We start from the raw sequence: 12,938 nt of genomic DNA, 5'->3' as shown, positions 1-12,938 counted from the left end.
AACTGCGTATCTACACCTTCAGAGGGAGTGTAACCCCCTGAAGAACAGCCAACCTCCCATCCATCTGGCCTAGGGAACCACTCACTAACAGTGCCTCAGTCTTATGTGGATTGAGCTTCAGTTTAATGGTTCTCATCCAGTCCATTACTGAGGTAAGACCATAGCCTTAGCAAAGACACTAGATGTTTGAATTACAATCTTATCTGTCTGTCTATCTGATCAACATATGTCCAGAAGCTAACAATAAATCTAATAATAAACCACAGAATTCACTTTATGTATACAATTAAATATACAGGATCATGACCAACATGAAATAGCCTAAAAATAATAATAACCAGAAACCACGTTTTAGCAGCTGATAAAAAATATTTTATTCAGGCCAGACTCCCAAATGCCTGCTGAAGTAAATCAAACTCGTCTAATGAATTTTCTGAGAAGAAATTTCTGTTACTGAAGTGCCACCACTCCGCCACTAAAAAGCTCTTGCTCTATGTCCCAGTCAGAGTATGGACACATGGAACAAGAGGCCTCTGAGAACTGTAGTCCAAGTTGCTGTAGTACATGACTGAATTTGTAGCAAATGTGGATACTGCTATTTTGTGACAGATTGCTGCCTGTCTAGCAAAAGAATGGGGGGAAATGGAAGACACCATTTTCTGGTTAACACAAGCCTGGAGGAGTGGAACAGAATGACAGAGGCAGATTTAGGGGAGTGCCCCTGGTTTACTCGCACTGGGCACCAAGCCAAGAGGGTGCCACAGGGGGTGCTGCAACAATGACCAACAATGGAAGGTGAGAAGCAGGGGTGCACCAAATTTTGGTGTTGCACAGGGTGCCACTGAAATTTTAAAGCCCAAAGTCCTCCGCTGCAGAACAAGGAGATACATGGAATGGAGCAGAAGGTGAGTCTCTTATCACACAACAAATAGATTTAAAATGGGATATATGACCATGATTCCCTGTGGGATGGCTCCATGGGTTATGGCTGGGGTGATGGTTTGGGGGATATATAGCTTGGCAGAGCATTTGAAAGCTGCTCTGATATGTTTTGTTTGCTGCTGTTTTTCTAAAGTTGTGTGTGTGTTTGTTTGACAGAACAAAGCCGTCAGAGTCATGAAGTGTGCTGGATCAGAAACCCAAAAGCATGAAGAATTTATAGGTGATTGGCTCTGTACCACATACAGTTCAGGCATTCTATGTTTAAAATGGGCAATATGGGGACCTCCCCCCTTCCCTGTATATACAATTATAGAGCTACATTAAGAGCTTTGCACCAGACTCATGATCAGATGTGTTGGGGTTTTAAATTTTTTACGCAGAACATGACCTGTGAATGGAATGGAACAAGCAACCCAGGCATGTCCCAACCCTAACAGCACAGGAGTATCCCAACCCTAATAAGAAGATATTACAGACACCATTTCTGGAAGGAATAATACATCCACATACATGTGTTGAATGTATTTTGTGGTCACTGACTCTTAAATGGGTGTATGATTTCCACACTTCCCATTTATTGTGTTCTAAATGCTGTACTTTTCAAGATTGTAAGTGGACAGTGTCAGATTCATATGGAACTAAGGGGGACACATATGAAGATTTCTTTTAAGTCTGTTCATATGTCACCATTGATTTGGGGAAAACAGTGAAATAATGTTGTTTTCTTTGTTTTGGTGAATTGCAGAACATATGAAAGAAGTGACAGAAGTCATCAAGTGACAGATTGAAATGGACTTTCCCCCCACAATGCACAACTATGATACTTGGGAGAGCATTGACAATGAGAAGATGTCTACTACCAAGCTCTGTATTAGCTTGGTTCTGCATTAGCTTTAGTTCATGAACTAAACAACTGCCTGGATTTAATTTCTAATTCCTAAATGGAATTACTTCAGCCATGGAAACCATGGTACTACAGTACCAGAGAAGCATTCCTGACAGGAGACATGGTTTTGTTTGCAGTTGTATTTGTTATCATTTCGCTTCCCTTAGCTAACATTTCTGATGTTAAAAAGCATAGGTATTATCCAATGTTAATCATACTGAAAGTCAACCCACGGAAAGCAAAGGACCTAAGTCCATTATTTAATGTCTACTCTAAGTATGACTTAATTGCCTATTACCCCATTCTTCTCACTTTTTATTTCATTTTTTTTGGTAAAAGTATTGTTATTGTTTAAATTATAGCTAAGTGTGTTTGTATTAATATTTATTTAATTAAATGTATATAATTACATTTTGCTACATTATTCTATATTATTTATTATATGGAAATATTACAATGTTTTCTGTTACACTATTCATATTTTAGAAAGCATTAATAAAAGGTGCATTTTTCTATCAAGTAAATTAAAAGCAACAATAACGTTCTGTTTCGGTTTCTCTTTGTGGAATGCTTTCACAAAATGTGCATCTTAAAATCACAAGTTACCATCGACATCATGGGTTGTTGTTTTTTTAATTCACACTACTTCCCTTTTTAAATCTCTCCTCCCCTAGTTACCGACTTCCCCCCTTCAAATAATGCCAACAAGCATTTACTACCAAACATTTATCGTACGTGGTAATAGCAAGCTAATTCTGTAAATAGCTATTTTGTCAAGCAACCCACAAACGAGGAAGGTATCAGCAAAATCCTAAATTTTTCAGAATTGCTTTCACCAGTGGACACTGGAGGAGACCTAGCAATATATATTGGGATAAGGGTTACTACTTAACACATTTGCAGAACAGTTAAAAACATGAGAATTCATTCCACTAGTACAACAGCATGTTCCTTGGTGGGAGCTACTAGCACATAAGTGGGCATAACAGCACTATTTGCATCTGGTTTGTGGAAGGAAATCAAAGAAGCCACAAATACACAAATATCCTAATAAAGAAAGTACCAAAAATAGTTGCTTGGCTAGGTGGTCCATCTACTAGTTAATGAGGTGCTTGCATGCATGCTAATCTTCATTTTGAATTTGACTGACTCCAAATGCAGAACAATTAACTTGAAGTGAAACAGTCTTTAAGTTACAGGTTTTTAAAAATATAAGCATGCAAAAAGTGATTAATTTATTTTAACCTGCCAAGATTGACCTTGTCCTTGAACCGCTTGGCATGTTTTTTAAAAAAATCATGTATACTTTTTCTATTTAGGATTTTCAACAGGGAATGGTGTACAAATGTGTGGCCATGAAAAACAGTCTTGTTTTATAAATCATGAGTTTCACAGCAATAATTAAGAGTTTCATGGGGGGGGGGGTTAACAATAAACAGCTTCTTGCATGTGCCTAAAAAGCATCTCCTTTGGATGCTTAAACTACTAACATGACAATGCAGAACCTTGTTTACTATACTAAGCCAGAGGACCTTTATGGAGAAATGGTGATCAAATTCAGATATCAGTTATCATTACCAGCTGGCCCAATTGGTATTTTGAACCATGTAATTATGAATGTTAGCATCATGTTTGTGTTCTGAGGACTGAGTCTCACTGAATTTATTGGAATCTACTCTTTGGTTAAGAAAAATGCATATGATTTTGTTATATTCAAACACAACCAGTGTCCCACTGTAGTTTATAGTGATAATAAGTTAACAAGTTATGAGATAATTTCTAGGAAGTTAAACTATTTAATTATTGTATTTAATTTCTTTCCAGACAGAAAAAGGGAGTGCACTGCATGAAGCAGCTTTGTTTGGAAAAGTGGATGTGGTACGCATTCTGCTAGAAACAGGTAAATCATAATTATTCTCCAAATGAGTTGTAAATAATCTCACACTTTCCTAATTTCAAACCATGTTATTTAGTCTTATCTGGTTGCTATTTCTTGTTGAATACCAGTAGTGTTCTTGTGGAACAAACTGTGTTTCCAATTGCCATGTGTCCAGATAGACAATGTAGTTGAACTAAGAATGTTCAGTGTCCTTGGAGTATGTCTACTGATGTTAGGGCAAATGAGTAGCTCCCTCTCCTCTCAGAGTAACCCATAATTGAAGCTGTACTGCCAGGCATTCTAGAGCAAAGGCTATTTTGTTTTGTAGTGAAAAAATGAAAAAAGAGCAGTTTTCAAATTTCTGTAGCCATTTGACTTTTATGTAGTCCATAAACGTATATATGAGATTTAGGATACTAATTAGTACATTTTTAACAGCTTGTATTGATATCCAACATGCCATCATTTAGCCTCGCATTAAATTACTGGTCTGGATGTTTTGCATTTATACTGAAAAATATTTTATCTAATAAGTTTAATCTTTAATTGTAAAAACACAATCTCTATTTTAGGAATTGATGCCAACATAAAAGACAGTTTAGGTAGAACTGTTTTAGATATTCTCAAAGAACATCCATCACAACAATCACTCCAAATTGCTGCATTACTTCAAGGTAAGTTCTGTATATATAAGGTGTATAAGATATGATTAAATATATGCACTATATAGGAATGTATAAATATAAAATTTGTGTGTACAAAATTTATGAGAATTTTAGCAAAGTCCCATTGGTATTATAGTATATTCTAATATTGCATGTCTAATCATGCCTTTACCAAAATGTTCATTTACTGTAATATAAAAATGGGATATCTTTATAGGCTTGGATTCCAAAATTTGTACTTCCTATTTTAAGAGGCAATTCAAAGGCACTCAATTTTTATCATTTTCAGATGCAATGCAGCACTCTTTGCACTCTTGTTTATCTGTGGGAGTGCTGATTGCTCATAGATGATACCAGTTGCGTGTTGAGATCTCAAAACCACCCCCTCGTTGATGAAGGAGACACAAGGACACAGATATTAGGTTAATGTTATTGGGCAAATTTTGGCCACAACTTTATTGGTTACAGAATGTGAGCGGTATTGGCTAAGGCATTGGAATTGACCTGGCTATATCTGACTCCTGCCTGTCACACAGATAGTCCGGTAACGGTCAACCACTGATAGGAGGAGCCCTGTTGATGCAAACCAGCTCAAGCTCCCCCAGGGTTCCCGACGGGGTTGTGGCATGCCCCTAGCCCAGCCCTGGACTTTGGACAAGATCCACACCCCCGGATTCCTTTAACGGAATACGCTTAAGCTTGGAGGGGCAGTGATGGCCACACCTCCATCACACCTCCACACCTCCACCCCCATCTTAAGATCAACCAATGCTTAACTGCCAAACCTTACAAAGTTGTGACGATTGCTACGAGGTAGGCGAAAACCAAATGGCCCATGCCAATCTGCCAAGTGGAAAAATTCCTACCAGGCTCCTCAGCGGCAACCAACTGCGGTCCATAGCAAGGCCAAAGTAGAAACCTGCAAATTAGGGAGGGCGGGAGATTGAGGAAGCTCTCCGGCTTGTGCATCTGTTTAAATGGGGCCCAGCCATGCCTCCCCAGCCAGCAGATTATTTGTGGGAGTGCTGATTGCCTGTAGATGATACCAGTTGATAAGCTGGAGTTGCACCGTATAATCAACTTTACTTTTAAGAGATAATTTACCGGTAACTGGATATATGTGTTACTGGGTATGATGAAATGTTTCTGTGTGACCATGCTCTTAAAAAGCTATATATATATATATATATATATATAAAATAAGTGATGTAGATGATTTTGTTGAAATGTGGCAGCCTTTTATAAAATACTTTGCTGGTAACCCTGAAGAATAGCCACCACAGAAATAACTTATTGGACTTTGGCAAACTTAAATAGACTGAGCTGTCCTGGAGGAGGGAGGGGGTAAGTTGGGATTTTGTTTTGTATCTTTTTCTTTTAAAAAAATGTTATTGAAAAAATTGTTATTGAAAATTAATGAATATAGATATAGATATAATGAAGTATCTTAAAAAGGTAAAGGTAAAGGTACCCCTGCCCTTACGGGCCAGTCTTGACAGACTCTAGGGTTGTGCGCCCATCTCACTCAAAGAGGCCAAGGGCCAGCGCTGTCCGAAGACACTTCTGGGTCACGTGGCCAGCGTGACATCGCTGCTCTGGCGAGCCAGAGCCGCACACGGAAATGCCGTTTACCTTCCCGCTAATAAGCGGTCCCTATTTATCTAATTGCACCCAGGGGTGCTTTCGAACTGCTAGGTTGGCAGGCGCTGGGACCGAACAGCGGGAGCGCACCCCGCTGCGGGGATTCGAACCGCCGACCTTTCGATCGGCAAGCCCTAGGCACTGAGGCTTTAACCCACAGCGCCACCCGCGTCCCTCCAATGAAGTATCTTGCTGATATAATATTGGATGAAATAACGTAACCACTTAATCTGCAGTTTTAACAAAGTGAACCCAAATGCAGTTGAGCATGGAACTTTCAAAATATGGAAGGACTTGGATGAGTAAGATTACACTGACATTTCTGTTCAGACTAAGAATGAGGCACAATATATTCTAAGTCTCTGGACTATGCTGCTGTAATCAGAACAGAAAATTGATGCTTTTGAATTTGCTTTGAAAGGGAGAAATAATTATTTATACAACTTTTGATTTAGACTTTCAAATATTGAGCTGTTTTGCTCCACTGTTATGCTCCAATTAATTTGCCTTTCTTCTTTCTCCTTTGTATGTCATGATAGCAACTCATTCTTACCATCATTTATTTTAAAGCCTGCCACTGTCATATTCTTGCAATATTTATAGAACTCCTAAAGGCTGATGTATTTACATATGTTGTATAAATGATTATATCATCTGCAACTATCCGTATAAGTTCCTTCTTCTGAATTACTATTCCTTTAATTCCATTTGGCTGTCAAATTGTTAGAAGGGTTTGAGTGATATTACAAATAGGCTGGCAGAGGACTCCCATGTCTTGTCCCTCTACTAAGTTGAAAATTCTTAGAAGCTTTACTGTTAATGATCAGTGATGTGTTTTAACTCAGAATAAATTATATAAATCCATCCACCAAAATGCTTAGCTGGATGGGGGGCAGGGATGTATTATGCTGCTAAATTATTGACAACACTTAATTTTCAGAAAATGCATTATAAAAGTTTCCTTTTTTTACTAGATTTTTAACTGGTATTTTTATAGATGCTAAAACTTGCATGGGCCACATAACATTGGGCTCATTTTCTATCTTTTTATTTACATAGAGCTGCCACATATACAAAGCATCCACCCAATGCCAAATTAGATTTGAAGAACAGCTAAGTTAATATGTGAGAGATTTTCTAAAGCTGTCTCATTAGTCCCTTGAAATTCAGTAGCTCATTCCAGCTGAGCCTGCTTGTATGCCATCCATGGCTGCATTCCCTCGCATTTCCTGTCTTGAAAGAAGGCAGCCGTGTTTCTCTAATTGCAATGCCTGTGTTAAGTCTGCTCTTCATTTCTTGCATATTCTCTTATTGCCTTGTTTTACAGCTGAGTTTCTAACCATTTCAATGAACATGTAATCTGGCAGATATATCACTCCTTCCAGAGCCTAATCTTTTAAATGAAGAGAAACTTATTAATTTGTGAAGAAAGATGTGATTAAATGATCCTAGATAGTTTTAATGGAAGCTCTATCCTACTCTATGTACCTTGCTGCACACTGCTTGTGCTTAAATGCTATAACAAAGTCATGTATGTAGCACAGATAGTCACTTAGCTTTTTCTGTGTCTTGTGTGATACAATTGTTAGGCCTTTGCCTAAGGATAAACATGAAAAAATTTATGCAATGTGACAAAAATGGGGCAAACTGGAACAGATACACCCACTCACACCACAGCTGTGTTTTTGCTGCTTAGGGCATTGCTGCCCATAACTTCCCCATAGGAAAACAAAGCCTCTTATTACCTTTTGGGAAAGGCCCTTTTTCTCTTTGGTGTGCCACCATTATTAGAAGGACTGAGACAGAAAACAGGAGACAGAAGGAATGCTTTTTTGTTCCTTGTGTCTCTCTTAAGATTTTCTAGTAACCGCATCATACTTCATTGGGCGTATGTTTCACTGATCTCTGTGGAATTTATACCTGAGTAAACATGCAAAAGGGACGCGGGTGGCGCTGTGGGTTAAAGCCTCAGTGCCTAGGGCTTGCCGATCGAAAGGTCGGCGGTTCGAATCCCCGCGGCGGGGTGCGCTCCCGCTGTTCGGTCCCAGCGCCTGCCAACCTAGCAGTTCTAAAGCACCCCCAGGGGCAAGTAGATAAATAGGGACCGCTTACCAGCGGGAAGGTAAACGGCGTTTCCGTGTGCGGCTCTGGCTCGCCAGAGCAGCGATGTCACGCTGGCCACGTGACCCGGAAGTGTCTTCGGACAGCGCTGGCCCTTGGCCTCTTTGAGTGAGATGGGCGCACAACCCTAGAGTCTGTCAAGACTGGCCCGTATGGGCAGGGGTACCTTTACCTTTAAACATGCATAGGATTAGGTTGCATGTCTTAAGACATCCCATTTTAATATCCTATAATACTTCAAAACATACACACACATGTTGCATTAGGATAAATGAGTGAAATTCAAAAATAAGTAAATTAGATGAATTTAAGTATGGTATATTTACTTACCTGTTTATTTTTTACTACAGAATACATAGAAACAGGAAATGCCACAGTTGCAGAGGAACCAACAGAGGAATGCCCAGTGACAAATCATCAATCCTGTGTTTTGTCTCCAGAGATTTCTCCTACGCAAACAAATAAAAGTAAATACTCTCTAAGAATTATTCCATAATAAAGTATGTTACAGAACTATTGAGAAGCACAGTCATTGTGAAATTTTACTTCTCATTTAGATGAACAGTTCTGTAGTATCAATGAAAGTCAAATATATTCTAACTAACTCGCTTACTTTGAATGTGTTAAAGCATGGAGATGTGATAATCAATATTTCTTTATGTCCTACCAGGAACACTCCAGATGTTGGAGGTTATTCAAATAGCTGAGCTGTAGTTGTTGTTGTGTGGCAAGAATTCAGACCCATCTTTACTCTTTAGAAAGTCAGTCACCATTAGTGTGGTTATTTCCTTGGCTTCTTGCAGCCCTTTACCGCCAAACAATCCAATAACCTTTTGCTACAAGTTATAATTTGTAGTACTCAATTTCCCTTTCCACACCCTGCTTTACCTTAAACACCTCTTGCTGCCAATTGCCTTATTGGCGGGGGGAGGGCAGCTTGGTGAGGATCCAGGTTTGGTTTTGGTGTAGTGCATCAATCTCTTCCTGTGCAGCATCCTTCCACAGATGAGCACCAGTGGCTGGTATCTGCTCAGTCTCTTCCCAGGTGGAAGGTTCTAGGGGTTGTATCTTGTGAGGTAGGACAGTCGTGGAGCTGGAATAACTTTGTTGGGTCTCATTGAGCACCTGACAATCTGGCTGTGAAACCTCATCCATCTCCTCATCATTCTTTAACGCAGGGATCTTGTCATCAGTCTCCTCCCCTCTGGTTGCACTGCTTATTGGAATCTGCAGATGTGGACTACAGCCGTAACTCTTGTTATGCCAGTCTCTGGTTGCGTTTTTTCAGGATATGAACACAGCAAACCCGGAAGTGTATACTTCCGGGTTTCGCCGCATGCACATGCACAGAAGCGCTCTGTGCACCTCGTGTGAGCGCAGAAGCACTCTATTGTGCTGCATGTGTGCGCAGTTGCGGACCTTTTGGGGTGCGAATGGCACCCCGGAACGGATCGAGTCCGTAACTAGAGGTACCATACCATACAAAGGTATTTATACATCAATTCATGGCTTGTTTTTCTTCCTCTGACTCATCTGAAAAGTCTGCCACCATTGCTTTCTTGTCAGCTTTCCTGTGTTCATCAAAATGAACCACATGTCTTGTGCTGACTTTCCCAGTACTCAATTCTATTACTTTGTATCCTTTGCTTCCTGGAGCATAGCCAATCTGGATAGTCTCTTCTGCTCTGGAATCTAATTTGTGGTACAGAGACAGTACTGCCAAACACATGTGTGTGTGTGTGACAGGTTAGGTACTCTTCAGTGCAAAAGTTCAAAAGGTGTATGTGTTGTTTCCTTGGTTGGCCGTTGGTTTTGGAGATATATTGCAGTGGCTGCTGCATCTCCACACGTGCAATGACCCATTCAGACTCATCCAGCATGCACCTAGCAATTTCCAGATCTAAACTTTCTAACACGCCTCTCTTGTTTTATGCCTTCCTTACTCAGAAGAGTTTTCATGTGGTGCTAATTTCAAAGTTTTCAGTAAACTATTTAAAAAGTTTTAAAGGAAGCACCAAACATGTGGAGCACTTTGAAAAAAGCAAAACTGAGTTCACCTGAGTGATGGGAATGTACTTTTGATCTGGAGGTTATACTTGTGCTGGCTATGGAGTGAAAGTGAGGGAAGCAGAGCTCATCCACAGCTCAAAAACCCATTTCTGAAACCCAGTGAAAATCAATAAAAAGTATGGTGCTTCTGAACATGTGAAGTTTTCCAAAAGTGAAAATAACACAGCCAATCCTGTCTGAATGAGGGAAAGCGAGTCCTATGCTTAAATCAGGACAGAGAACAACTCTTCATGGTGTTTTGCTAAAGTCTTGACTTCTAGAAGAATGCCCAAGGAGAGTATTTAAATAAGAATTAACTTCTGAGCAGTTTACATGTTTACAGAGAGAGGCCATCAACTTGCCAACTCTTAATCTATTTCTAAGGTTAGACCATGCTTAACACAACATATTTTAAATTATATTTAGACTTGTTTTGCTTGGCTTACTACACTGACAGGTTGTTTTGCTTTCTGTAAAGGTGAAGCTGTGACTGGGGAGTTGTCAAAACTACTGGATGAAATCAAACTGTGCCAAGAAAAGGATTATTCTTTGGAAGAGCTTTGTCATACTGTATCTGACCACTATCTGGACAATGGTAGCAAAGTCTCAGAAGAAGAACCAGTGATGAATGAAAGCCAATCCAAATCCAATATAGTAAGTAAGACAGAATATGGCTTAGTATCTGGCTATCAATAAATTGTTTAGTTTATACACACATATATGCACACACTTCAAATCCCACCACACTTGGCATAATCAAAAATTGTATACTGAATAAAACTATCAATGGTAACATTTTAATAGGAATGACTGACAATAAATTCTGCATATATGTTCCTCAGAAGGTAATGCAGGACTTATCGTAGTTGAAGGAAATTGTCTTGATTATGGGGTGAGAGGCAAGAGGTTGCACTACTAGATAGCGTAGATTATCCTAGAACTTCCCAGATTCCTCTGCCTCCTTCTCCCACAGCGCTAAGCCTCTGTTGGGGAATGAATGGATCTGCATATTTGGGCCAGCCCAGGCATAGGGAAACTCGGCCCTACAGATGCTTTGAGACTACAATTCCCATCATCCCTGACCTATGCCTGGGCTAGCCAATCTGTTAGGTGCCAAGTGCCTATTGCCTTTCTTGAGATTCCTCAGTGCTTTCCAAGCCTCTGAGCTTCAGAGATGATCCTGCCCTTTTCCATTTCAGGAGAAGAAAAGAGCTTTAGCAGTGGTGAACACATCTGTGGAAACAGGGGCTTGCTCACTGCTTTGTACAGTTTTCTGGATTGGAGCTAATATATATTAAAGGGGTGTGTGGGTGTGGATGTGGGTGAAGGCAGGTAGAGTTAAGGTTAGCTAATAGGTAATATTTTATACTTCATTTTAAAAATTGTGTCCTAGTGCATGGCTCCTTAAAGACTTGGGACAACTTACAATAAAACCTATAAACATTACCTAAATAACAATTACACCAATTAAAACCACAATAAAACATATGAACTATGAATTAATAAAATTACACTAGTAAATCTAAAACAGCAGCAGGTAACATAGCAACAGCATAGAAAATTGTCTGAAAAAGTAGCAAGTCATTTTAAATTCTGCTTATTGTCCAATGCCTGTTGAAAAAGGATGCCAGATGCCAGATTCTATGCTTTCTTCTTCCCTTCTGCTAAAATCTAGCAGGGTGGCTCTGGTACTGGCATCATTGTAAGAGTCAAGAATGCAAAGATTTTTGCTGCATGACATCTCTTTTCCATTACTGTAGTGTTCTTTGCTCCCCAAGGAACCTGCAGTGCAGTATGTCCTGTATTGTCCACTATGACAAACACATTTATTTTAATTTCTCCTGGCACATCCTACAACATTTTACAATTTTTAATTATTATTTTTTTAGATCTTTACCCCACCTTTCAGCCCACAAGGGAACATCTAAATTAAAACATGGAAATACAATAAATATAACAACAATGCAAGCAATGCAACAAAAACAAGACTAAAAAGCATACAATCACTTCTGAAGACAGCAATGTGAGAACATAAAACAGGTCCATTTCAAATGAGACAAAAACACAATAGGAGGTTAAAAATGCAAGGCATATTAAAAGCTTGACAAAATAAGAAATTATTTGTTACTCTCTTAAAACACAAAACAAAGGAAACAACGGAACCCAGCTGGATGGGTGAGGTATAAATAAATAAAATATTATAAATAATAATAATAACACTGGGCAACAATTTTTTACTTTTTGAATGTTGTCTAGCTTTCTACAACTGATTTAGGGTATTTTTGCACTGCTGAATCAGGAAATGGCATCCGTTTCTCTCCATCAGGTCAGGTTTTTGTGCTATGTTGATTTGAAAAAAATCAGATCTTGTGACAAAATCGATTACATTTTTGTGGCATTATCAGCTGATTTTTGTCAACACATATCATCCTAAATATGTTTTTAAGAGAAAAAAATGTTTTTCCAACAACATATATTGATTACCTGATAGAAACATCGATTACTGTAAACTGAATGGTGGGCATTGATAAAGGTAAGCACACGTAAATTGCATGTTGCTTCACCATTTTTCAAACTTCAGGGCTTGAACTTCCGTTTCTTGGAACTCCTGGAATGCTCAGCGGCAGGGAGGTCTCTCTTCAGAGTCCAGCAGTAGTCAGCCATCATGACTGCGTCCCAGCGACCCTGATACCTGGTCTCCATCTCTTTCATGTCCTGATGGAATCTCTCCCCCTGCTTGTCACTCATTGAACCC

The 12,938-nt window shown here is 39.3% G+C and overlaps 1 protein-coding gene across 9 annotated transcripts in view; it reads left to right on the top strand.

Moving 5' to 3' along the window:
- ANKS1B (ankyrin repeat and sterile alpha motif domain containing 1B) overlaps positions 1–12,938 on the top strand; it is a 318,652-nt gene that overhangs the window by 35,583 nt on the left and 270,131 nt on the right. For all 9 annotated transcript variants that reach the window (XM_083400502.1, XM_083400497.1, XM_083400501.1 and 6 more), the window contains 4 exons: positions 3,653–3,728; positions 4,280–4,381; positions 8,485–8,601; positions 10,662–10,837. In XM_083400502.1, coding sequence (XP_083256628.1) covers positions 3,653–3,728; positions 4,280–4,381; positions 8,485–8,601; positions 10,662–10,837 — 471 coding nt within the window. The remainder of the gene's footprint in view (positions 1–3,652; positions 3,729–4,279; positions 4,382–8,484; positions 8,602–10,661; positions 10,838–12,938) is intronic.

The sequence above is a fragment of the Podarcis tiliguerta genome, assembly GCF_965153285.1.
Source record: "Podarcis tiliguerta genome assembly, chromosome: 10".
NCBI classification, from domain to species: Eukaryota; Metazoa; Chordata; class Lepidosauria; order Squamata; family Lacertidae; genus Podarcis; species Podarcis tiliguerta.
This window is presented reverse-complemented; position numbering and strand designations above follow the sequence as displayed.